Here is a 23831-nt window from a genome sequence, read left to right as displayed (position 1 = left end):
TAGTAGAGACAGGGTTTCACCATATTGGCCAGGCTAGTCTCGAATCCCTGACCTGGAGTGCAATGGCACAATCTCAAAAAAAAAAAAAAAAAAAAAAAAAGTAGTCCTTGCCATGGTGTGCTATTGTGCAACTTAGGTTTAATACAAAAATCACTTGCTTAATCTACAAAGAACACTTATAATTGCCAATTAAAGAGTAGAATAGTAGAAATATATCAAGATTTGGAGTAAAAAAACACCCTGATTCCACAGATTTGAAGTTTATGGCAAATCACTTGATTTTTTCCTACCCTCAGTATCCTCCCCTGTAAATGGAGATAATATTGTTTGGGGTTGTGGGAATCAAAGGAGATAACGGACTTCACAGATCTGAAGTTTATGGCAAATCACTTGATTTTTCCTACCCTCAGTAACCTCCCCTGTAAATGGAAATAATATTGCTTGGGGTTGTGGGAATCAAAAGAGATAACGGACTGCACACTCTAAAGACAAACTGTTTACTATTCAGATACCTGAATTTCCAAGGTGTGATGATAGACTGGCTTATTCTTCAGGCTCAACTTCATAAAATAAATTTATGGAACCACAATACATATATTTAATTTTGTTAACTTGGAAATTAAAACTGGATTTTTCCTCCTGATTTGGGAAAATGGTTTCTAATTTCTAAAACATAACATCATCAGTTTATACATTTACACTGAAGGTGGGTGAGACTCTGGCCAAATACTGGTCATTTGTAAATGGCCCTCCTTAACAAGACAATCTGTACAAGAAATTACATTATAAAAAGAAAATATCACTGTATTTACTGGCAGTAGAAGGAATGTGAAGGAGAAAATAATTATCTATTACTACAATGACATATGTATCCTATGGCCTGAATTTTCTGCTTTAAAAATATTTATTTTCTTATTATAAAAGCAATACAGCATATGTCCACACAAAAACTTGTACACAACGTTCACAGCAGCATAATTCACAATAGCCAAAAGGTGGAAACAACCCAAATGTTCATAAACTGATAATGGATTAAAAAAATAGTGTATAGTTCACAATGGAATATTATAGAGCTATAAAAAGGAATAAGGCCGGGTGCTGTGGCTCACACCTGTAATCCCAGCACTTTGGGAGGCCCAGGCGGGTGGATCACAAGGTCAAAAGATCAAGACCATCCTGGCCAACATGGTGAAACCCCGTCTCTACCAAAAATACAAAAATTAGCTGGGCATGGTGGCACATGCCTGTAGTCCTAGCTACTTGGGAGGCTGAGGCAAGAGAATCGCTTAAACATGGGAGGCAGAGGTTGCAGTGAGCTGACATCACACCACTGCACTCCAGCCTGGTGACAGAGCAAGACTCCATCTCAAAAGAAAAAAAGGAATAAAATTCTGATACAGAAACCTTGAAAACACTATGCTAACTGAAATAAGCCAGACACAAATGGAAAAATATCGTATGATTCCACTTACATGAGGTACCTAGAACAGGCAAATTCTTAGAAACAGAAAGTATAATAAAGGTTATAAAGGGTTAGGGTAGGAGGAATGAGGAGATACCATTTAATGAATACAGAATTTCCACATGGGATGATGAAAAGTTTTGGGTATGGATAGTGGTGATGGTTACACATGGTCAATGTACTTAATGGTACTAAATTGTACACTTAAAAACAGTTAAAATAGGCCGGGCGTGGTGGCTCACGCATGTAATCCTACCACTTTGGGAGGCTGAGGCAGGTGGATCAGGAGTTCGAGACCAGCCTGGCCAACATGGTGAAACACTGTCTCTACCAAAAATACAAAAATTATCTGGGCGTGGTGGCACGCGCCTGTAATCCCAGCTACCTGGGAGGCTGAGGCGGGAGAACAGCTTGAACCCGTGAGGTGGAGGTTGCAGTGAGCAGAGATTGTGCCACTGCACTCGAGCCTGGGCAACAGAGCAAAAGTCCATCTCAAAAAAAAAAAAAAAAAAGCCAGGTGCGGTGGCTCACACTTGTAATCCTAGCAACTTTGGGAGGCCAAGGCAGGTGGATCCCTTGACGCCAGGAGTTCAAGACCAGTCTGGCCAACATGATGAAACCCCGTCTCTACTAAAAATACAAAAAGTTAGCCAAGCATGGTGACGCATGCCTGCAGACCCAGCTACTTGGGAGGCTGAAGCACAAGCAGCACTTGAACCTAGGAGGTGGAGGTTACAGTGAGCCAAGATCACGCCACTGCCCTCCAGCCTGGGCAACACAGTGAGACTGTCTCAAAAAAAAAAGAAAGAAAAAAAAGGTTAAAATAAAATAGTAAGTTTTATGTTATGTATATTTTACCACACACACACAAAACATAAACTCTCTGGGCAGTTTGAATCACCGTGCCATGAAGCAGTAGGTGGTAGGATCTCACTGTGTGTCTGACTAGCCCTTTCTCTGCCTTGTTTGAGCTTCGACAGAATTTGCAAGGGTGGTGGTAAGGCTGAGCAGGACACTGGAAAGGCCAGAACAAAGGTGGTTGTTTCCCGCTCACAGAGAGCCTCCTTACAGTTCCCGATGGGCCATATTCATAGACAGACACCTGAAATGTAGGACGACCAGTCATGGATGTGTGGGGGCGTGACTGCCACCGTGAACAGTGCAGCCATCCTTGGATACCTCACTGCAGAGATACTTGAAGTGACATCAAAGGCACCAAAAGATTTAAAGGTAAAGCTATTACCCCTCATCATTTGCAACCTGCTATTAGTGAAGAAGAAGAATTGGACTCTCTCATCGAGGCTACAATTGCTGGTGATGGTGTCATTCCACACATTCGCAAGTCTCTGATTGGGAAGAAAGAACAACAGAAGACTATGTAAAGGATGCCTGTATTTCTTATTATCTCAGGTCTCTAATTAATCTAACAGCTCTAACAGTGTTGGTGATTCCAGGGGAATACAGGCATGCCCCATGACACCTGGCTAATTTTTAAAAATTTTTTTAGTAAAGACAAGGTCTCGCTATGTTGCCCAGGCTGGTCTTGAACTCTGCTTTTTTTTTTTTTTTTTTTTTTGAGACAGGGTCTGGCTCTGTTGCCCAGGCTGGAATGCAGTGGAACAATCACAAATTACACAGCCTTAGTCTCCCAGGCTCACGTGATCCTCCCACTTCAGACTCCTGAGCCGCTGGTACTACAGGCAAGCACTACCACACCTGGCTATTTTTTTTTTTTTTTTTTTACTTTTTGTAGAGACGGGGTCTTACTATGTTGCCCAGGCTGGTCCCGAACTCCTGGACTCAAGGAATCCTCCCACCTCAACCTCCCAAAGTTCTGGGATTATAAGTGCCTGAGCCACCATGCCCAAATGGAAGTAGTGGATTTTGATTGAGATGACTATTTTTTTAGATACTCCCTGGATTTTAATTATGATGCAGAAGTTATATCAACAAACATTTGGTTTTGTACATATATTACTTCGCCTCTGGCAATAGAAGTCATATCCCAAACTAAAAAAAAAAACAAAAAACCAACCCTCCGTATTATAAAAGCCATTGAATTGCACACTTGAAATGAATGAATTGTGTAATATGTGAATTATATCTCAATGAATTTTAAAAATAAAAAAGCAATATAGAACCATTTTAGGAAATCTGAAAAATGTTGGTAACTATAATGAAAACAATGAAAGTAGCTTATAATCCTGCTCAAAAAACCCACAAGCAAAGCTAAACTATACAGTGTTTAAGGATACACAGTTGGGTAATAAAACCGTGGAGAAAAGTGAGAAAGAAAGTACCATTCAAGTCAAGCTAGTAGTTTACTCTCTGAGGGGCAGTCAGTGGGTTTGGAAGGAAGTTCAGAAATGACTGCCAAGGTCTTATCTTTTTTTTTTTTTTTTTTAAACAGGTGGTGATTACAAAGGTGTCTGCCATATAATAATTCGCTAGGGCACCCACTTGTTTCACGCCGTTTTCTGTATTTGTTATATTTATCAGTAAATAATTTTTGGCCAGGCACGGTGGCTCATGCCTGTAATCCCAGCACTTTGGGAGGCTGAGGCGGGTGGATCACTTGAGCCCAGGAGTTCAAGACCACCCTGGGCAACAGGTGAAACCCCATCTCTACCAAAAATACAAAAATTAGCCAGTGTCATAACCCAGTCTCAAAATTAATTAATTAAAAGTTTAAAATAAAAAAATTTTTGGCCAGGCAGTGACTCACGCCTATAATCCTAGCACTACGGGAGGCCAAGGTGGGTGGATTGCTTAAGGCTAGGAGTTGAGATCAGCTGGGCAACACAGAGAGACCCCATCTCTACAAAAAATTAAAAAATTAGGCCAGGTGCAGTGGCTCACGGCTGTAATCCCAGCACTTTGGAAAGCCAAGGTGGGGTGGATCACCTGAAGTCAGGAGTTGGAGACCAGCCTGGCCAACATGGTGAAACCCTGTCTCTACTAAAAATACAAAAAATTAGCCGGGCGTGGTGGCACACGCCTGTAATCCCAGCTACTTGGGGGGCTGAGGCAGGAGAATTGCTTGAACCCACGAGGCAGATGTTGCAGTGAGCCAAGATCATGCCACTGCACTCCAGCCTGGGCGGGAGAGCAAGACTGTGTCTCGGAAAAAAAAAAAAAAAAAATTAGCCAGATGTGATGATGCATGCCTCTACTCCCAGCTACATGGGAGACTGACATAGGAAGATCACTTGAACCCAGGAGTTCAAGGCTGCAGTGAGCTATGATCATGCCACTGCACACCAGCCTGAGCGACAGAGCAAGACCCTGTATCAAAAAAAAAAAAAAATGGAAAAGAAAAGAAAAAATGATAGATGCATAGTTCGCTGGTTTTCAGTCTTAATTCCTTTATAATACATGCATTTAATGCTATACATTAAATGCATTAAACCCATCATACATTCCTCTAAGCATGACTGTAGTTGTATTTCATATATTGATATGTAGTATTTTTATGAGCATTACAACGTATTTGCTAACTTCCATTACGATTTTTTCTTCAATCTTTATGCAAAAGGATGCAAAGCAAATCAACAAAGGGAAGAGGGTCACAGGGCATAGTCTGGAAGAAATCAAGCGCAAGCTTCCAAGAATCCTCTCCCAGCAGAATCACAAAGGACACTCTTAATTCCTCCGGCAATGAATTGTGATAACACGTGAGAAGTGTTGTGTATCAATGAAGCTTATTAGAGACTCAGTACCCAAGTTTTTACTGAGGGCTGGTCAGACAGGTACCCTCTGCCTAACACATACCAAAATTCCAGACTCCTAGAGGGAGTGCTGGTATTCAGCATAAACAACATTGCTTGAACACACAACAGTGTAGGTCCAGTTAACTATTCATCAGTTAGGGAATGGTGGGAACCCTTCTGAAATCTAAGTTTCCAGACACCAGCCAAGGGTCAGCCTTGTAAGCAGTTATTTTCTAAGAACAGCAGCCACAAAGGGACAACAAACATAACAGAGAAGATCAAAGAGAAAAGCTGGTTCCTTAAAAAGACTAATACAGTTGACAGCCAGTGAAACTGATCAGGAAGAGAGAAAACCAAATAAATGAGGGTCAACTATATTTCTATAAACTAGCAATAAGGAAAAAATAGTTATATATATTTATATACTATTTTCAAATGCCATCACAAATATCAAACATAGGAGTAAATCTAATAATTTTATAGGCAAAATGGAGAACTCAGTACAATACAGATGTCAGTTTTTCCCACTCTGATCTATAGATTCAAAGTAATCTCAATTAAAACCACAATAGAGGGCTGGGCACAGTGGCTTACACTTGTAAACCCAGTACTTTGGAAGGCCAAGGCGGGCGGATCACCCTGACTGAGGACAGGAGTTCAAGACCACCAGCCTGGCCAACATGGTGAAATGCCATCTCTACTAAAAATACAAAAAACAGCCAGGCATGGTGGTGGGTGCCTGTAATCCCAGCTACTCTGGGGGCTGAGGCAGGAGAATGGCTTGAACCTGGGAGGCAGGGGTTGCAGTGCGCCAAGATTGTGCCACTCCTGCTGGGCGACAGAGGAAGACTGTCTTAAAAAACAAACAAACAAACAAACAAAAAAACCAACAACAACAGATTCTATTTTGGGGAGGGAGAGGACTTCACAAGTTGATTCTGAAGCTTTCATAGAATTACAAAAGACCAAGAATAGCTTAGACATTCTTAAAAGTACTAGATAAGCAGTCTTACTCAGATATCAGGCTTATTGCAAGGCTACATATTCAAGACATCACGATTTTGTAGCAGAAACAAATTGACCAAAGGAACAAGGTACACAGCCAAGAGACAGACTTGGCCTTAATGGACACTTGAGTAATAATAAAAATGGCACTATAGAGCAGTTTTTTCAATAAACTGTGCTAGGACAATTACATACCCATGTGAAAAAAAAAGAAACAGGATCCCTAACTCACATGATCAACAAAAGTCAGTTTCAGGAGGTCTGGACAATAAAATGTAAACAGCAAAATAATGAGTTCTTAAAGATGATACAGAATATCTTAGGCCAGGCATGGTGGCCCGCACCTGTAATCCCAGCACTTTGGGAGGCCAAGGCAGGTGAATTGCTTGAGCCGAGGAGTTTGACACCAGCTTGGGCAGTGCGATGAAAGCTCATCTCTACAAAAAATACAAAAATTCGCTGGGTGTGGTGGCACATACCTGTAGTGCCATCTATTTGGGAGGCTGAGATGGGAGGACTCCTCAAGCCTGGGAGGTTGAGGCTGCAGTGACCCTGATTGTGCCACTGCAATCCAGCCAGTGTGACAGTGCGAGATCCTGTCTCCAAAAAACAAAAACCAGAATATCTTCATGACATCAGGGAAGAAATAGATTCCTTAAACCTGAGAGAACACATATTAATTATAAAGGAAAAGACACAAATTTTACTAAGTTAATTTTTTTTCTTTTTTTTTTTTGAGACAGAGTCTCACTCTGTCACCCAGGCTGGAGTATAGTGGCACCATCTCGGCTCACTGCAACCTCTGCCTCCTGGGTTCAAGTGATTCTCCCGCTTCAGCCTCCCAAGTAGCTGGGATTATAGGCATGCGACACCACATCTGGCTGATTTTATTTTTATTTATTTGTTTGTTTATTTGAGACTGAGTTTCGCTCTTGTTGCCCAAGCTGGAGTGCAATGGCGCAATCTCGGCTCACTGCAACCTCCGCCTCCCAGGTTCAAGCGATTCTCTCACCTCAGCCTCCCGAGTAGCTGGGATTACAGGCATGCGCCACCATGCCCGGCAAATTTTGTATTTTTAGTAGAGATGGGGTTTCTCCATGTTGGTCAGGCTGGTCTCGAACTCCCGACCTCAGGTGATCCGCCCACCTCAGCCTCCCAAAGTGCTGGGATTACAGGCATGAACCACCACTCCTGGCCTGACTTTTTAATTTTTAGTAGAGATGGGGTTTCGCCATGTTGGCCAGGTTGGTCTTGAACTCCTGACCTCAAATGATCTGCCTGCGTTGGCCTTCCAAAGTGCTGGGATTACAGGGGTTGAGCCACTGTGCCTGGCTTTCTTTTTTTTTTCTTTCTTTCTTTTTTGAGAGTTTCACTCTGTTGCCCAGGCTGGAGTGCAGGGGTGCCATCTCGGCTCACTGTAACCCCCCACCTCACAGGTTCAAGCAATTCTCCTGCCTCAGCCTCCCAAGTAGCTGGGACTACAGGCACACACCACCACACCCGGCTAATTTTTGTATTATTAGTAGAGACGGGGTTTTGCCATGTTGGTCAGGCTTGTCTCTAACTCCTGACCTCAAGTGATCCACCCTCCTTGGCCTCTCAAAGTGCTAGAATTCCAGGCGTAAGCCATGGCACCCGGCTTAAAATTTAAAACACCTTAATTCATCAAATGATGAAGAGAGCAGAGGGAGAAGATATTTATCACAAATAAAACATACAAAAGATTCATATTCAAAAATAGAAAACCTCCTATATATTAATTAGTACAAATACTCAATATACAACTCATTAGAAAAACAGGAATAAGACTTGAATATGTACTTCAAAAAGAGAAAATCCAGATACCCAATAAACACATAAAAAGGTACTAAGCCCCAGCACTTTGGGAGGCCGAGGCGGGTGGATCACGAGTTCAAGACCAGCCTGGCCAACATGGTGAAACTCCGTCTCTACTAATAATACAAAAATTAGCCAGACATGGTGGTGCGTGACTGTAGTTCCAGCTACTTGGGAGGCTGAGGCAGGAGAATTGCTTGAACCCAGGGGATGCAGGTTGCAGTGAGCCGAGATCACGCCACTGCACTCCAGCCTGGGCAACAGAGGGAGATGCCATCTCAAAAAAAGAAAAAAAAAAAAAAAGGTACTAAGCCACAACATGAATTCAGGAAATGAAAATAGGAATCACAATGAGGCTGGCACATGGCTCACGCCTATAATCCCAGTACTTTGGGAGGGTGAGGCAGGAGGATCACTTGAGCTCTGGAGTTCGAGACCAGCGTGGACAACCAAGCAAGACCCTGTCTACACACACACACACACACACACACACACACACACACACACACGAGCTCTGGAGTTCAAGACCAGCGTGGGCAACCAAGCAAGACTGTCTACACACACACACACACACACACTCCCAGGCACAGTGGTGCATATTTGTAGTCCCAGCTACTTGGGAGGCTGAGGAAGGAGGATTGCATGAGCTGGGAGGCTGAGGAAGGAGGATTGCATGAGCTGGCAGGTCGACGCTGCAGTGAGCCATGATCATGCCACTGTACTCCAGCCTGGGTAAAAGAATGAGATCCTGTCCCAAAAAAAAGAAAGAAAAAAGAAACACACACACACACACACACACACACACACACACACGAACAATGAGACATACCTACCAGATTAGTATAGTGTTGGTAAGTCAATGAACATGTTCATACACTGCCAGCAAGAGTATAAACTGGTTCAAACAATTCAGAAAATCATTATCTAGCAAAATTGAAGATTCCCATAATCTTTGGTCCACAATCTATTCTGAGGTGGATACTGTAGAACAGTGGTTATCAAAGTGTGATACCAAAGCCAACAGCATAACCATCACTTGGGAACTTACTAGAAATACAGATGGTTAGCCCGGCACAGTGGCTCACACCTGTAATCCCAGCACTTTGAGAGGCTGAGGTGGGCAATCATGAGGTCAAGAGATTGAGACCATCCTGGCCAACATGGTGAAACCCTGTCTCTACTAAAAATACAAAAATTATCTGGGCATGGTGGCACATGCCTGTAGTCCCAACTACTCAAGAGGCTGAGGCAGAAGAATCGCTTGAATCCGGGAGGTAGAGGTTGCAGTGAGCTGAGATTGTGCCACTGCACTCCAGCCTGGTGACGGAGTGAGACTCCGTCTCAGAAAAAAAAAAAAAAGGAAGAAATTCTGTCATTTTCGACAACATGAATTTCGGAAATGGAGAACATTATATTAAGTGAAATACTCCAAACACACAAAGACAAATACGACCTGTTCTCACTTATATGTGGAATCTAAAACAATTGAATGCATAGAAACAGAGAGGAGAATGGTGGTTACCAAAGGCTAGGAGTAGGGAGAATTGGGAAGATGGTAATCAAAGGACACAAAGCCTCAGTTAAATAGGAGAAATACAGTTGATTTTTTTTTTTTTTTTTTTGAGACAGAGTCTCACTCTGTCACCCAGGCTGGAGTGTAGTGGAGCAATCTTGGCTCACTGCAAGCTCCACCTCCTAGGTCCACGCCATTCTCCTGCCTCAGCCTCCCAAGTAGCTGGGACTACAGGCGCCCGCCACCACGCCCTGCTAATTTTTTTTTGTATTTTTAGTAGAGACAGGGTTTCACCATGTTAGCCAGGATGGTCTCAATCTCCTGACCTCATGATCCGACCGCCTTGGCCTCCCAAAGTGCTGGGATTACAGGCGTGAGCCACTGCACCCGGCCAGTTGATTTTTAATATCTATTGAACAGCATGGTGACTATAGCTAACAATTCAGTACTACTTTTTTTTTTTTTTTTTTTTGAGATGGAGTTTCACTCTGTCACCCGGGCTGGAGTGCAGTGGCGCAATCTCCAATCTCGGCTCACTGCAACCTCCAACTCCCAGATTCAAGTGATTCTCCTGCCTCAGCTTCCCGAGTAGCTGGGATTATAGTAGCGTGCCACCATGCCAGACTAATTTTTGTATTTTTAGCAGAGACAGGGTCTTGCCATGTCAGCCAGGCTGGTCTCCAACTCCTGACCTCAGGTAATCCACCCGCCTCAGCCTCTGAAAGTGCTGGGATTGGCCGGGCCCAGTGGCTCATGCCTGTAATCCCCGCACTCTGGGAAGTCGAGGCGGGTGGATCACGAGGTCAGGAGTTTGAGACCAGCCTGAACAACATGGTGAAACCCTGTCTCTACTAAAAATTCAAAAAAAATTAGCCAGGCATGGTGGTGTGCAGCTGTAATCCCAGCTACCCAGGAGGCTGAGGCAGGAGAATCGCTTGAACCCAGGAGGCGGAGGTTGCAGTGAGCTGAGATCGCACCACTGCACTCCAGCCTGGGCGACAGAGCAAGACTCTGTCTAAAACAAAACAAAACAAAACGAAAAACCAAAGTGCTGGGATTGCCAGCATAAGTCACCACGCCCGAGTACTATATATTTCAGTATCCCTAAGAGAGTAAATCTCAAATCTTCTCATCACAAAAAATGTCAAGGCTGGGTGCAGCATCCAACGCCTGTAGTCCGAGCACTTTGGGAGGGGCAGATTGCTTGAGGCCAGGAGTTCAAGACCAGCCTAGGCAACATGGTGAAACCCCATTTCTACAAAAAATACAAAAATTCACCAGACATGGTCGTGCATTACTGAAGTCCCAGCTACTTGGGGGTCTGAGGCATGAAGATTGCTTGATCCCAGGAGGCTGAGGCTGTAGTGAGCCATGATCACACCACTGCACTCCAGCCTGGGCAACAAAGCGAGACCATGTCTCAAAAGAAAAAAAAAAGTCAAATACTTGAGGTGACAGATAAGTTAAATAGCTTGATTTCATCATTTTACATTGTATTAAAAAATCATAACATCAGCCGGGCATGGTGGCTGACGCCTGTAATCCCAGTCAGGAGCTTGAGACCAGCCTGGCCAACATGGTGAAACCCTATCTGTATTAAAAATACAAAAACTGGCTGGGCACTGTGGCTCATGCCTGTAATCCCAGCACTTTGGGAGGCCAAGGCAGGTGGATCACAAGGTCAGAAGATCAAGACCATCCTGGCTAACATGGTGAAACCCCGTCTCTACTAAAAATACAAAAAATTAGCCGGGCGTGGTGGCGGGCGCCTGTAGTCCCAGGTACTTGGGAGGCTGAGGCAGGAGAATGGCATGAACCTGGGAGGCAGAGCTTGCACTGAGCCGAGATTGCGCCACTGAACTCCAGCCTGGGCAACAGAGCTAGACTCCGTCTCAAAAAAAAAAAAAAAAATACAAATATTAGCTGCGTATGGTGGTGGGTGCCTGTAATCCCAGCTACTTGGGAGGCTGAGGCAGGAGAACTGTTTAAACCCCTGAGGTGGAGGTTGCAGTGAGCCAAGATTGTGCCATTGCAACTCCAGCCTGGGCGACACGGAGAGACTCTGTCTCAAAAAAAAAATAGTAATACTAAATAAATAATAACATCACTTTGTATCCTATAAATACATACAACTATAATTTGTCAATATATAAAAAAAGGAATTTAAAAACTGAAAACAGTCCAAATGCCCATCAGCAAAACAGATAAACTGAAATATTCTTACCATGTAATTTTTTTTTTTTTTTTGAGATGGAGTTTCGCTCTTATTGCCCTGGCTGGAGTGCAATGGCACAATCTCAGCTTACCGCAACCTCCGCCTCCCGGGTTCAAGCAATTCTTCTGCCTCAGCCTCCCCAATAGCTGGGATTACAGACATGTGCCACCATACCCGGCTAATTTTGTATTTTTAGTAGAGATGGGGTTTTACCATATTGGGCAGACTGGTCTCAAACTCCTGGCCTCAGATGATCTGCCCGCCTCGACCTCCCAAAGTGTGGGGATTACAGTGCTGGGATTACAGGCGTGAGCCACTGCGCCGGCCAATAACCTATTTCTTTACCTGGGTTATGGTTACATTGTTTGTTTCAAAATGATATCTTAAATGATACATTTCCCCATACCTTTCTGAATCTGCATATTTAACACCTAAGGCTGGGGCACGGTGACTCACACCTGTAATCCCAGCACTTTGGGAGGCCAAGACAGGCGGATCACTTGAGGCCAGGAGTTCAAGACCAGCCACACCAACATGGCGAAGCTCCTTCTCTACTAATATAAAAAAATTACCTGGGCGTGGTGGCATGTACCTGTAATCCCAGTTACTGAGGAGATTAAGGCAGGAGAATCACTGAACCCGGGAGGCAGAGGCTTCAGTGAGCCAAGATCACGCCATTGCACTCCAGCCTGGGCAACAGAGAAAGACTCTGTCTCAAACAAACAAACAAAAAACTTAAAGGAAATACATTCCCTTCTTAGCCTCCCCAACCTAAAGCAGCAGGGTATTTGAAGAAACCAGGCTGAGGCAGGAGAACTGCTTGAACTGGGAGGCAGAGGTTGCAGTGAGCCGAGATCGCGCCACTGCACTCCAACCTGAGCGACAGAGCAAAACTCCATCTCAAAAAAAAAAAAAAAAAAAAAGAAACTATGCCAGAGTTAGAGGCCACAGAGCTTCATATTAAGGCCGTTAATTTGCTTGAGAAGATGAAATAAATCAGGCCTAAAGAGTACTCTGCGGACCATGTAGTAAACACTGTCAGGGTGCTGGTTCAGCTTACGAGGACTCCTTCTATGAGAACGTCTATCAACAGGGGCAGGATCTCAGCAGCTATGCTTGAACTCAATGACCTTCCTCCAAGTCCTAGTCGATTACACTGGGGGAAAAAACTGACCCTTGCTGGATCAACCAAATTCATTCTCCCACGATGAAATTTTGAAGCACAAAGATGGCTCTGCTCAGGAAGAAGGGTCCATAATACCTGCTGAATAGGTCTCAAACAGTTCTCTCTCCCACTTTGCCCAAGACCCAGTGGATTCTATAAGAAACTTCTGTATATTCACAGCACCCTAAGTTGCAAGCTACAGGAACCCAATTCAAATTAGTTTAAGAAAAAAAAGAGCGTAACCGTAAGGGTCCCTCAGCAAAACTGACAAGTCTTTACCTAGATCAACCAATGAGAAAAGAGAGAAGACATGGATCACCAAAATTAGGTATGAAAGATAGGACTTTACCACTGACCCTTCATAAATTAAAAGAATTATAAGGGCATACAATTAACTTTATGCCAACAAATTAGACAACATAAATGAAATGGAAAAATTTCTAGAAAAACTGAAATTACCAAAATTAACTCAGGAAGAAACACAGCTGGGCTCAGTGGCTCATGCCTGTAATCCCAGTACTTTGGGAGGCCGAGGTAGGTGGGTCATTTGAGGTCACGAGTTCAAGACAAGCCAGGCCAACATGGTAAAACCCCATCTCTAATAAAAATACAAAAATTAGCCAGGCATGGTGGCATGCATCTGTAACCTCAGCTACTCGGGAGGCTGAGGCAGGAGAATTGCTTGAACCAGGGAGGCAGAGGTTGCAGTGAGCTGAGATCACACCACCGTACTCCAGTCTGGGTGACAAGAGTGAGACTCCATCTCAAAAAACAAACAAAAACAATAAATAGAAACCTAATAGATCTCTAACAAGTAAAAAAAATTAAATGAGTAATTAAAAATTTTCCTACAAAGAGGCCAGGCTTGGTAGCTCACACCTGTAATCCCAGCACTTTGGGAGGCTGAGGCAGCAAGATTGCCTGAGCCCAGGAGTTAGAAACTGCACTGAGCTGTGATCGTGCCACTGTACTCCAGCCCAGGCAACAGAGCAAGACCGTGTCTCTAAAATAAATAATTTTTCCTACAAAAAAAAGCACAGATAGTTTCAGTGATTAATTCTACCAAAGATTTAAAAAGAAATAATAGGCCGAGCACTATCGCTCAACACCTGTAATCCCAGCACTTTGGCAGGCAGAGGTGGGCAGATCACCTCACGAATTTGAGACCAGCCTGGCCAACATGATGGAGAATCGCTTGAACTGGGCAGGCAGAGATTGCAGTGAGCCGAGACTGTACCACTGCACTCCAGCCTGGGCAACACAGCGAGACTCCATGTCAAAAATACATAAATAAATAAATATCAAAACAATGCTCCATAAACTCTTCCAGAAAATAGAGGAACACTTCCAAATTCATTGAGACCAGTATCACCATCATACCAAAGACAAAGATATTACCAAAAAGAAAAATAAAAGACCAATAGACCTCATGACTACAGACATAAAAATCCTCAAAAAAATAGTAGCAAACCAAATCCAACAACGTATAAAAACCATTGTGATGGTTAATATTAAGTGTCAACTTGATCGAATTGAAGGATGCAAAGTATTGTTTCTGGGTGTATCTGGGCGTTGCCAGAAGATATTAACATTTGAGTCAGTGGACTAGGAGAGGAAGACCCACCCACAATGTGGGTGGGCACCATCCAATGGCTGCCAGCACCACTAGGAAAAGCAGGCAGAAGGTAGGAGAAGCTGACTAGCTAAGTCTTCTAGCCTGCATCTTTCTCCTACGCTGGATGTTTCCTGCCCTCGAACATCAGACTCCAAGTTCTTTGGCTGTTGGATTCTTGGACTTACACCAATGGTTTACCAGGGGCTCACAAGCCTTTGGCCACAGATTGAAGGCTGCACTGTTGGCTTCCCTATTTTTGAGGTATTGGGACTTGGACTGAGCCACTACTGGCTTCCTTGCTCCTCAACTTGCAGACTGCCTATCACGGGACTTCACCTTGTGATTGTGTGAGTCAATTCTCCTTAACAAACTCCCTTTCACATATACATATATCCTATTAGTTCTGTTCCTCTAGATGACCCTGACTAACACAACTATATGCCATATAAACACCATGACTAAGTGGGATTTATCCCAGGAATGCAAGGCTGATTTAACATTCAAAAATCAATTTATGTAATACACCTATTAATAGAAAAAAGAGCAAAAACCACATGATTATCTCAATAAATGTACAAAAACCATGTGACAAAATCCATTAACATTCATGATAAAACCTATGAAAGGTCACAAGAAAATAGATGACATACTAAAAATAGGATAATTTGAAGATGGTATATTTACAAACTTGTGGGTATAGAGGAACTACAAGAAACAGTGCAGGAACCTGAAGCTAGTAGAAGCTAAGGTGGTACTACCTCTAGGCCCAAAGAGATGAGGGGAGGGAACAATTACCAAAACCCAGAAAGGGAGAGTTATACAGAGGCTGCCACATTATAAGGTGCCGAGAGCTTCATTGGAGAGATACAGTCAACTGAAGGTAAAAGTCTGAAAGCAACCATGATCAAAAGTAGAAGACACGAGAGCCAGCCAACCTGGATGATATAACTTCAAAGCTCAGGAAAATAATACTCACTTCTGCTCAGAATCAAATTTTAATGATTGATATTTCCATGCACTACTCAGAATGTTTTTTGACTGTAACATAATGTACGAAATGTGTATTATCTTATAGATGAAAAATTTGAAATATCAATGACAAAAAAAACTTACCCATAGTTACTACCTCACTCATAATTTATAATTTTTTCATACACAAAATGTTTACAGTTTTATATGAACCATCATTCCAGTTATATTTTTTTCTCAAGTCCCATCACTCACCTGGAATCAACCTTCTTCTCCATTCTCTGCTTAATCACTTTTTGATGGAAATTGTGGCTTGATATACACTTCTCAGTGAGCAGATTCTTCATGAATCAAAGTCTTTTATCTTCCCCTTCTAACTACAAGAAAAAGAGAATAAAAAAGAGAGAAAATGATTTGCAGCCTCTCAGGAGCCACATTTCTGAACTACATGCCAGCTCCTAGTCTCCTGCCCTCCTTAATTCAACACTAGATGAATGTGGGCTAGGTCTCTGACTTAAAATATTATATTTAAATTACTTTTTTTTTTTTATTTTTTGAGACAAAGTCTTGCTCTTTCACCCAGGCTGGAGTGCAGTGGCACGATCTCAGCTCACTGCAACCTCCACCTCCTGGGCTCAAGCGATTCTCCTGCCTCAACCTCTCAAGTAGCTGGGATTACAGGTACCTGCCACCACACCCAACTAATTTTTGTATTTTTCAGTAGAGACAAGATTCCACCATGTTGGCCAGGCTGGTCTCAAACTCCTGACCTCAAGTGATCTGCCCACCTTGGCCTCCCAAAGTGCTAAAATTACAGTGGTGAGCCACCACACCCAGCCTCATTGTGGCTTTGATTTGCATTTCTCTAATGATCGGTGATATTGAGCTTTTTTTCATGTTTGTTCACCATATATATGTCTTCTTTTGAAAAGTGTCTGTTCATGTCGTTTGCCCACTTCTTAATGGGGCTGTTTTTATCTCATAATGTTGTAAATGCTAGATGTTACACCTTTGTCAGATGGATAGAGTGCAAAAATTTTCTCCCATTCTGTAGGTTGTCTGTTTACTCTGATGATAGTTTCTTTTGCTGTGCAGAAGTGCTTTAGTTTAATTAGAAATTAAACTAAATTTGTCAATTTGTGATTCTGTTGCAATTGCTTCTGGCATCTTCATCATGAAATCTTTGCCTGTGCCTATGTCTTGAATGGTATTGCCTAGATTTTCTTCTACGGCTTTTTTATAGTTTTGGGTTTTAAATTGAAGTCTTTAACCCATCTTGAGTTAGTTTTTATATATGGTGTAAAGAAGGGGTCCAGCTTCAATATTTGAATATGGCTAGCCAGTTCTCCCAGCACCTGTTATTAAATAGGGACTCCTTTCCCCATTGCTGGTTTTGGTCACATTTGTCAAAGATCAGATGGTTGTAGGTGTGCAGTCTTATTTCTGGGTTCTCTATTCTGTTCCATTAGTCTATGTTTCTGTTTTTGTGCCAGTACCATTCTGTTTTTGTTACTATAACCTCGTAGTATAGTTTGAAGTTGGGTAGCGTGATGCCTGCAGCTTTGTTCTTTTTGCTTAGGATTGTCCTGGCTATTCATGCTTTTTTGTTCCATATGAATTTTAAAGTAGTTTTTTCTAATTCTGTGAAGAATGTCAATGGTAGTTAATGGTAACAGCATTGAATCTGTAAATTGCTTTGGGCAGTATGGCCATTTTCATGATATTGATTTTTCCTATCCATGAGCATGGAATGTTTTTCCATTTGTTTGTGTCACCTCTGATTTCTTTGAGCAGTGGTTTGTAGCTCTACTTGAAGAGGTCTTTCACTTCCCTTGTTAGCTGTATTCCTAGGTATTTTATTATTTTTGTGGCAACTGTGAATAGCAATTCATTCATGATTTGGTTCTCTGCTTGCCTGTTGTTGGTGTACAGGAATGTCTGCAATTTTTGCACATTGATCTGTATCCTGAGGCTTTGCTGAGGTTGGTTATCAGCTTAAGAAGCTTTTGGGCTGAGACGATGGGGTTTTCTAGATACAGAATCATGTCATCTGCAAAATGTTATTTTCTAATGAAGGAAACTGAGAGGAGAGCGAGCCACACTCAGAAGTTGTGCCTGGTTCTTTCTTCATGTCTAGATGCTTCAGCACCTTCAACTTCCCTTCACAAAAACACCAGTAGAGGCCAAGATTTCTTATTTTTCCTCAGATTAATTTTTATGGTTATCAGTGTTACTGTGTGTAGTTTTCATTTTCTTTCTTTTCTTTTTTTTAAAGACAGAATTTCTGGCCAGGCACAGTGGCTCACACCTGTAATCCCAGCCCTTTGGGAGGCTGAGTCGGGCAGATCACCTGAAGTCAGGAGTTCAAGACCAGCCTGCCCAACATGGGAAAACTCCATCTCTACTTAAAGTACAAAAATGAGCCAGGCATGGTGGTGGGCACCTGCAATCCCAGCTACTCAGGAGGCTGAGGCAGAAGAATCACTTGAACCTGTGAGGCAGAGGTTGCAGTGAACCGAGATCACACCAGTGCACTGCAGCCTGGGCAACAGAGCAAGACTCTGTCTCAGAAAAAAAAAAAAAAAAAGACAGGATTTCCCTCTGTCACCCAGGCTGGAATGCAGCAGTGCAATCGCAGCTCACTGCAGCCTCGACCTCCTCAGGCTCAGGTGATCCTCCCACCTCAGCCTCCCAAAGTGTTAGGATTACAGGCATGAGCCACCATGCCTGGCCTTTTTTCTTTCTCATGCTGTCATCCAGGGTCTCATGTTATTATCCAGGCTGAAGTACTGTGGCACCATCACGGCTCACTGCAGCCTCAACCTCCCATGCTCAAGCAGTCCTCTCACCATAGCCTCCCAAGTAGCTGGGACCACAGGTATGTGCCACCATGCTCAGCTTATTTTTTATTATTTGTAGAGACAGGGTCTTGCTATATTGCTCAGGCTGGTCTCAAACTCCTGAGCTCAACTGATCTATCCACCTTAGCCTCCCAAAGTGCCTTTTTTCGTGTGTAGAGATAGGGTCTCACTCTGTCACTCAGGCTGGAGTGCAGTAGTGTGATCATAGCTGACTGTAATCTCAAACTCCTGGCCTCAAGCAATTCTCCTGTCTCGGCCTCCCAAGTAGCTGGGACTACAGACAGGCACCACTGCACCTTGCCTAGTTTTCATTTTTTCTTTTTTTTTTTTTTTTTTTCGAGACAGTCTCGCTCTGTTGCCCAGGCTGGAATGCAGTGGTGCAATCTAGGCTCACTGCAACCTCCACTTCCCGGGTTCAACCGATTCTCCTGCTTCAGCCTCCCATGTAGCTGGGATTACAGGAATGCACCACCACAACTGGCTACTTTTTGTATTTTTAGTAGAGATGGGGTTTCCCCATGTTGGCCAGGCTGGTCTTAAACTCCTGACCTTAAATGATCTGCCCGCCTCGGCCTCCCAAAGTGCTGGGATTATAGGCGTGAGCCACTGTGCCTGAGCCCATTTTTCATTTTCAATTGGTGATAATTTCTATCAAAAATATTCATTAGGAACTGAATAAATTATGACATAGTTTTTTTAATTAGTATTATTATTACTATTTTTTTTTTAGTGCCAGGAATAGCAGTGTTGTGGGTTGAATTGTGTTCCCCAAAAAAGATTTGCTGAAATCCTCACCCCTGCTACCTGCGAATGTGACATTACCTGAAAACAGGGTCTTTGCAGAAGTAATTAAGATGTAAGTTAAGATGAGGTCACATGGGAGTAGGGTGGGCCCGTAATCCAACACGATTTGTGTCTTTCTTGAAAGAGAAGAGATACAGGAACAGATACACATAAAGAGGAGAATGCAATGTGATGACAGAGGCAGAGATTAGAGTGATGTATCTACAAGAATTGCCAAAGATTGCTGGCAACATCAGAAGCTAAGAGAAAGGCATGGAACAGATTCTCCCCTGAGCCTTCAGGGAGAGGATGACACCTTGATTTCAGACTTATAGCCTCTAAAACTGTGAAAGAATAAACTTCTATTAGTTTTAAGCCACCCGGTTTGTGGTACTTTGTTACAGCAGCCCTAGGAAACTAATACAAGTAGTAAGATAGAAGAGTAAGATTTAAGTAAATGGTGGAGGCAAGCTAACAGGGTGAACATGTCCTATGTTGAGTAATTGTGATGCATTTACAAGATGTTTCATTCTGAAAGAATGAAGTCACCCTTATAATCAAGGTCACGTATTTCAATGACAATCAGACAAGGAATTAGCCAGTTTATCCATACAAAACGAATAATCCTTACTTACATCAAACCGATGTCCTAGTTTTTCTGATACTACACTCCAAGTAACAGAGGTCATCATAAGTGATTATTTCTACAAATAAATCAAATGGAGTATTCAAATAGTGATTTTTCGTGAAATACTGCTATAATCAATGTGTCACCGCCTTGGGTTTCTGTCATAATGATCCTGTGGAATGTCCTTCGTGGTCAAGGACTCCCTTTTGTTATATACTCTATACCAGCATTCTACCTATTTGTACATGTCTGCCTTCCCCACTAAAATATAAATTCCATGGAAACAGGAATCACATCTGATCTTCTCTCCACTCTATCTCCAGCCTCTAAAACAACGTCTGTAACCTCACAGAAAAAATACACATATACTGGAAAAACTAGGACACAGGTTTGCTTTCAATAAGGACATGTATGAATATAAACTTGCTTATAAGTTGGAATATAAGGATAATCAAATACAAAACATGGCCGAGGACAGTGGTGCATGCCTGTAATCCTAGAACTTTGGGAGGCCGAAGCAGGTGGATCAACTGAGGTCAGGAGTTCGCCACCAGCCTGACTAATGTGGTGAAACCCTGTCTCTACTCAAAAAAAAAAAAAAATTGGCATGGTGGCGAATGCCTGTAATCCAAGCTACTTGGGAGGCTGAAACAAGAGAATCGCTTGTACCTAGGAGGCGGAGGTTGCAGTGAGCCAAGATCACACCACTGTACTCCAGCCTGGGCAACAAGAGCGAAACTCAAAAAAAAAAAAAAAAAACAGTCCAAGAAAAACAAAAATTATTAGGTGTTGACTCCCAGTTAAACATGTAGATTGACCTTCTAAGGTGGCAGCAAAGAATACAAAGGAACGAACCATAAGGTTAAAGAGATGACAGAAGCGATTATAGGACACGAGGGATTTCCACAAGTTTTACAAGAAAGGAAAATGAAGTGGCCTAACAGGTTTGAGGAAATGAAAAACTTCAGAGTGGATACCAAAGGAAAGTGGACCACAGAGAATTCCAACCCTGTCAGATAGGGTATTCACGCCACTTCTGCTGTCCCGCTTCCAAAATTCTGGTAGCTAGATGGTACCTCTCAGGCAGGAGACTGGAAAAGTCTTCTCAGAAAACACTAAAAACTAACACATCTCCAGATTCTGAGACCTGTGCCTTACTCTGCATCAATGAAAAAGCAGACTTGTCCCTAGATTACCCTAAAGTGAAGCCCATGAACTCACAAGTCCTGCTCAGACACTAGAAGCTTCCAAGTAATTTCTCAGTTACACCTTTTTTTTTTTTTTTTTTTTTTTTTTTTTTTTTTTTTTTGAGACAGAGTCTCGCTTTGTTGCCCAGGCTGGAGTGCAGTGGCTCACTCTCGGCTCACTGCAAACTCTGCCTCCTGGGTTCAAGCGATTCTTCTGTCTCAGCCTCCCGAGTACCATCACACCTGGCTAAGCCAGACTGGTCTTGAATTCCTGACCTCAAGTCATCTGCCTGCCTCAGCCTCCCAAAGTGCTGGGATTACAGGTGGGACCCACCGCGCTCGGCCATAATCTCTCAGTTACACTTAAGTATAAACGGACAATCGAGAATCATAAAACATTTAGAAAAGACCTCCAACAAATAAAAAAGAGACCAAAATAAACCCAACAAAGCACTGACGAAGTGCTACCATCCATGATGAAATCTTGCTAAAAAATTGAACCTGGCCGGGCGCAGTGGCTCACGCCTGTAATCCCAGGACTTCGGGAGGCCGAGGCAGGTGGATCACCTAAGGTCAGGAGTTCAAGACCAGCCTGGACAACATGGTGAAACCCCGTCTCTAATAAAAATACAAAAATTAGCCGGGCATCGTGGCAGGTCCTGTAATCCCAGCTACTTGGGAGGCTGAGGCAGGAGAATCGCTTGAACCCAGGAGGTGGAGGTTGCAGGAGCCGAGATCACGCCATTACACTCCAGCCTGGGTGACAAGAGTGAAACTCCATCTCAAAAAAAAAAAAAAAAAATTGAACCTGAATATCATCCAGCCTCATCTAGAACTAAGTACAGTAAGTCCTCACTTAACGTCATTGATAGGTTCTTGGAAACTGCAACTTTAAGCAAAATGATGTATAAGGAGACCAATTTTACCATAAAAGGTAGTTGATACAAACAAGATTTAAGTTCCTGTAACATATTTCTGGTCAGAAAACATCACCAAACTTCTAAATAAAGATCCAAACCCTTTTAATATTAAACACTGAAATAAATGTGAGCTATACATATACGTACAGAAGATTCATAAGAACAAGTAAGATAATTATTTACCCACTTATTCCAGTTCAGGGTCAAGGTTGGCTACAGTGTATCCTGGCAGCTCAGGGCACAAGGGGGGAAGCCACCCTGGACAGGAAGCCATTCATCGCATTGCACACTCACACACACACTTACTCACACTAGGATCATTTAGACATGTCAATGAAGCTAATGTGCTTATCGTGGGGACATGGGAGGAAACCAGAGCATCTGGCGAAAACCCACACAGGCATGAAGAACGTGCCAACTACAGACAGACAGTGGACCCATCCAGAATCGATTTTCTCTTATCAATGTTATGTTTTAACAAAATGTTGAGAGTACCACACAATCAAAAATGTATAGACTATAATCAAAATAACATCTATAGATAAAGTACTCTGCTACGCATTAGTGCTAAGCACTTTTCATGAACTACCTACTTTAATATAACTACCTCAGCAAGTGGTTATCAACTTCATTTTACAGATGGAGGGCTCAAGGTTCCCAGCTAACAAGTGACGGAACTGGGACTAGTACAGGCAGACCTCAGAGATACTGAGAGTTCAGCTGCAGACCGCATAAATAAAGCCAGTCACATGAATTTTTTGATTTCCCAGTTCATATAAAAGTTATGTCAGCTGGGCACGGTGACTCACGCCTGTAATCCCAGCACTTTGGGAGGCCGAGACGGGCGGTCATGAGGTCAGGAGATCAAGACCATCCTGGCTAGCACAGTGAAACCCCGTCTCTACTAAAAATACAAAAAATTAGCCGGGCGTGGTGGCGGGCGCCTGTAGTCCCAGCTACTCGGGAGGCTGAGGGAGGAGAATGGCGTGAACCCAGGAGGCAGAGCTTGCAGTGAGCCAAGATCACACCACTGCACTCCAGCCTGGGCAACAGAGCGACACTCCGTCTCAAAAAAAAAAAAAAAAAAGTTATGTCTACACTTGTAGTTAAGTGTGCAATAGCATTGTCTCAAAAACTAATGTACATACCTTAATTTAAAAATATTTGGCCGGGCACAGTGGCTCACACCTGTAATCTCAGCACTTTGGGAGGCCAAGGTGGGTGGGTCACGGGGTCAGGAGTTCGAGACCAGCCTGGCCAATATGGTGAAACCCCATTCTACTAAAAATACAAAAATTAGCTGGTGGTGGTGGTGGGCGCCTATAATCCCAGCTACTCAGGAGGCTGAGGCAGGAGAATTGCTTGAACCTGGGAGACGGAGGTTGCAGCAAGCCGAGATCGCGCCATTGCATTCCAGCCTGGGTGACAGAGCAACACTCAGACTCAAAAAAAAAAAACAAAAACAAAACACACACACACACACACACACACACACACACACACACACACACCACTTTATTGGGCAGGCACAATGGCTCACGCCTGTAATCCCAGCACTTTGGGAGGCCCAGGCGGGAGAATCACCTGAGATCAGGAATTTGAGACCAACCTGGCCAACATGGCAAAACCCTGTCTCTACTAAAAACACAAAATTAGCTGGGTGTAGTGGCAGGTGCCTGTAATTCCAGCTACTCAGGAGGCTGAGGCAGGAGAATCGCTTGAACCCAGGAGGCAGAGGTTGCAGTGAGCCAAGATCATGCCAATGCATTCCACCGTGGGTGATGAGATGAAACTGTCTCAAAAATAAAAATAAAAAAAAATAAAAACACTTTATTGCTAAAAAATGCTAACAATTATCTGATTCTTCAGTGAGTTGTAATATTTTTGCCAGTAGAGGGTCTTGCCTCCATGTTAATAGCTGCTGACTGATCGGGGTAGTGATTGCTGAAGGTTGGAATGGCT

General features: G+C 43.1%; 1 protein-coding gene and 1 pseudogene across 35 annotated transcripts in view; one reads left to right on the top strand and one right to left on the bottom strand.

The window, feature by feature from the left end:
• The window catches only part of SFI1 (SFI1 centrin binding protein), a 125249-nt gene that overhangs the window by 89741 nt on the left and 11677 nt on the right, over positions 1–23831 (bottom strand). For 25 of the 35 annotated variants that reach the window (XR_010133129.1, XM_063704666.1, XM_063704668.1 and 22 more), the window contains exon 2: positions 15746–15867. Coding sequence is in view for 34 of the 35 variants with exons in the window: in XM_063704666.1 (XP_063560736.1) it covers positions 15746–15837 (92 nt within the window). In the remaining variant the exon portion in view is untranslated. The remainder of the gene's footprint in view (positions 1–15745; positions 15868–23831) is intronic. The other 10 variants (XM_063704664.1, XM_055374267.2, XM_055374281.2 and 7 more) reach the window with 1 other exon arrangement.
• On the top strand, positions 1593–2844 carry LOC109024514 (histone H2A.Z-like; annotated as a pseudogene).

The sequence above is a fragment of the Gorilla gorilla genome, chromosome 23, assembly GCF_029281585.2.
Source record: "Gorilla gorilla gorilla isolate KB3781 chromosome 23, NHGRI_mGorGor1-v2.1_pri, whole genome shotgun sequence".
In the NCBI taxonomy this organism is placed as follows: Eukaryota; Metazoa; Chordata; class Mammalia; order Primates; family Hominidae; genus Gorilla; species Gorilla gorilla.
The sequence above is the reverse complement of the archived record's forward strand: the minus strand, read 5'-3'. Positions and strand labels throughout refer to the sequence as shown.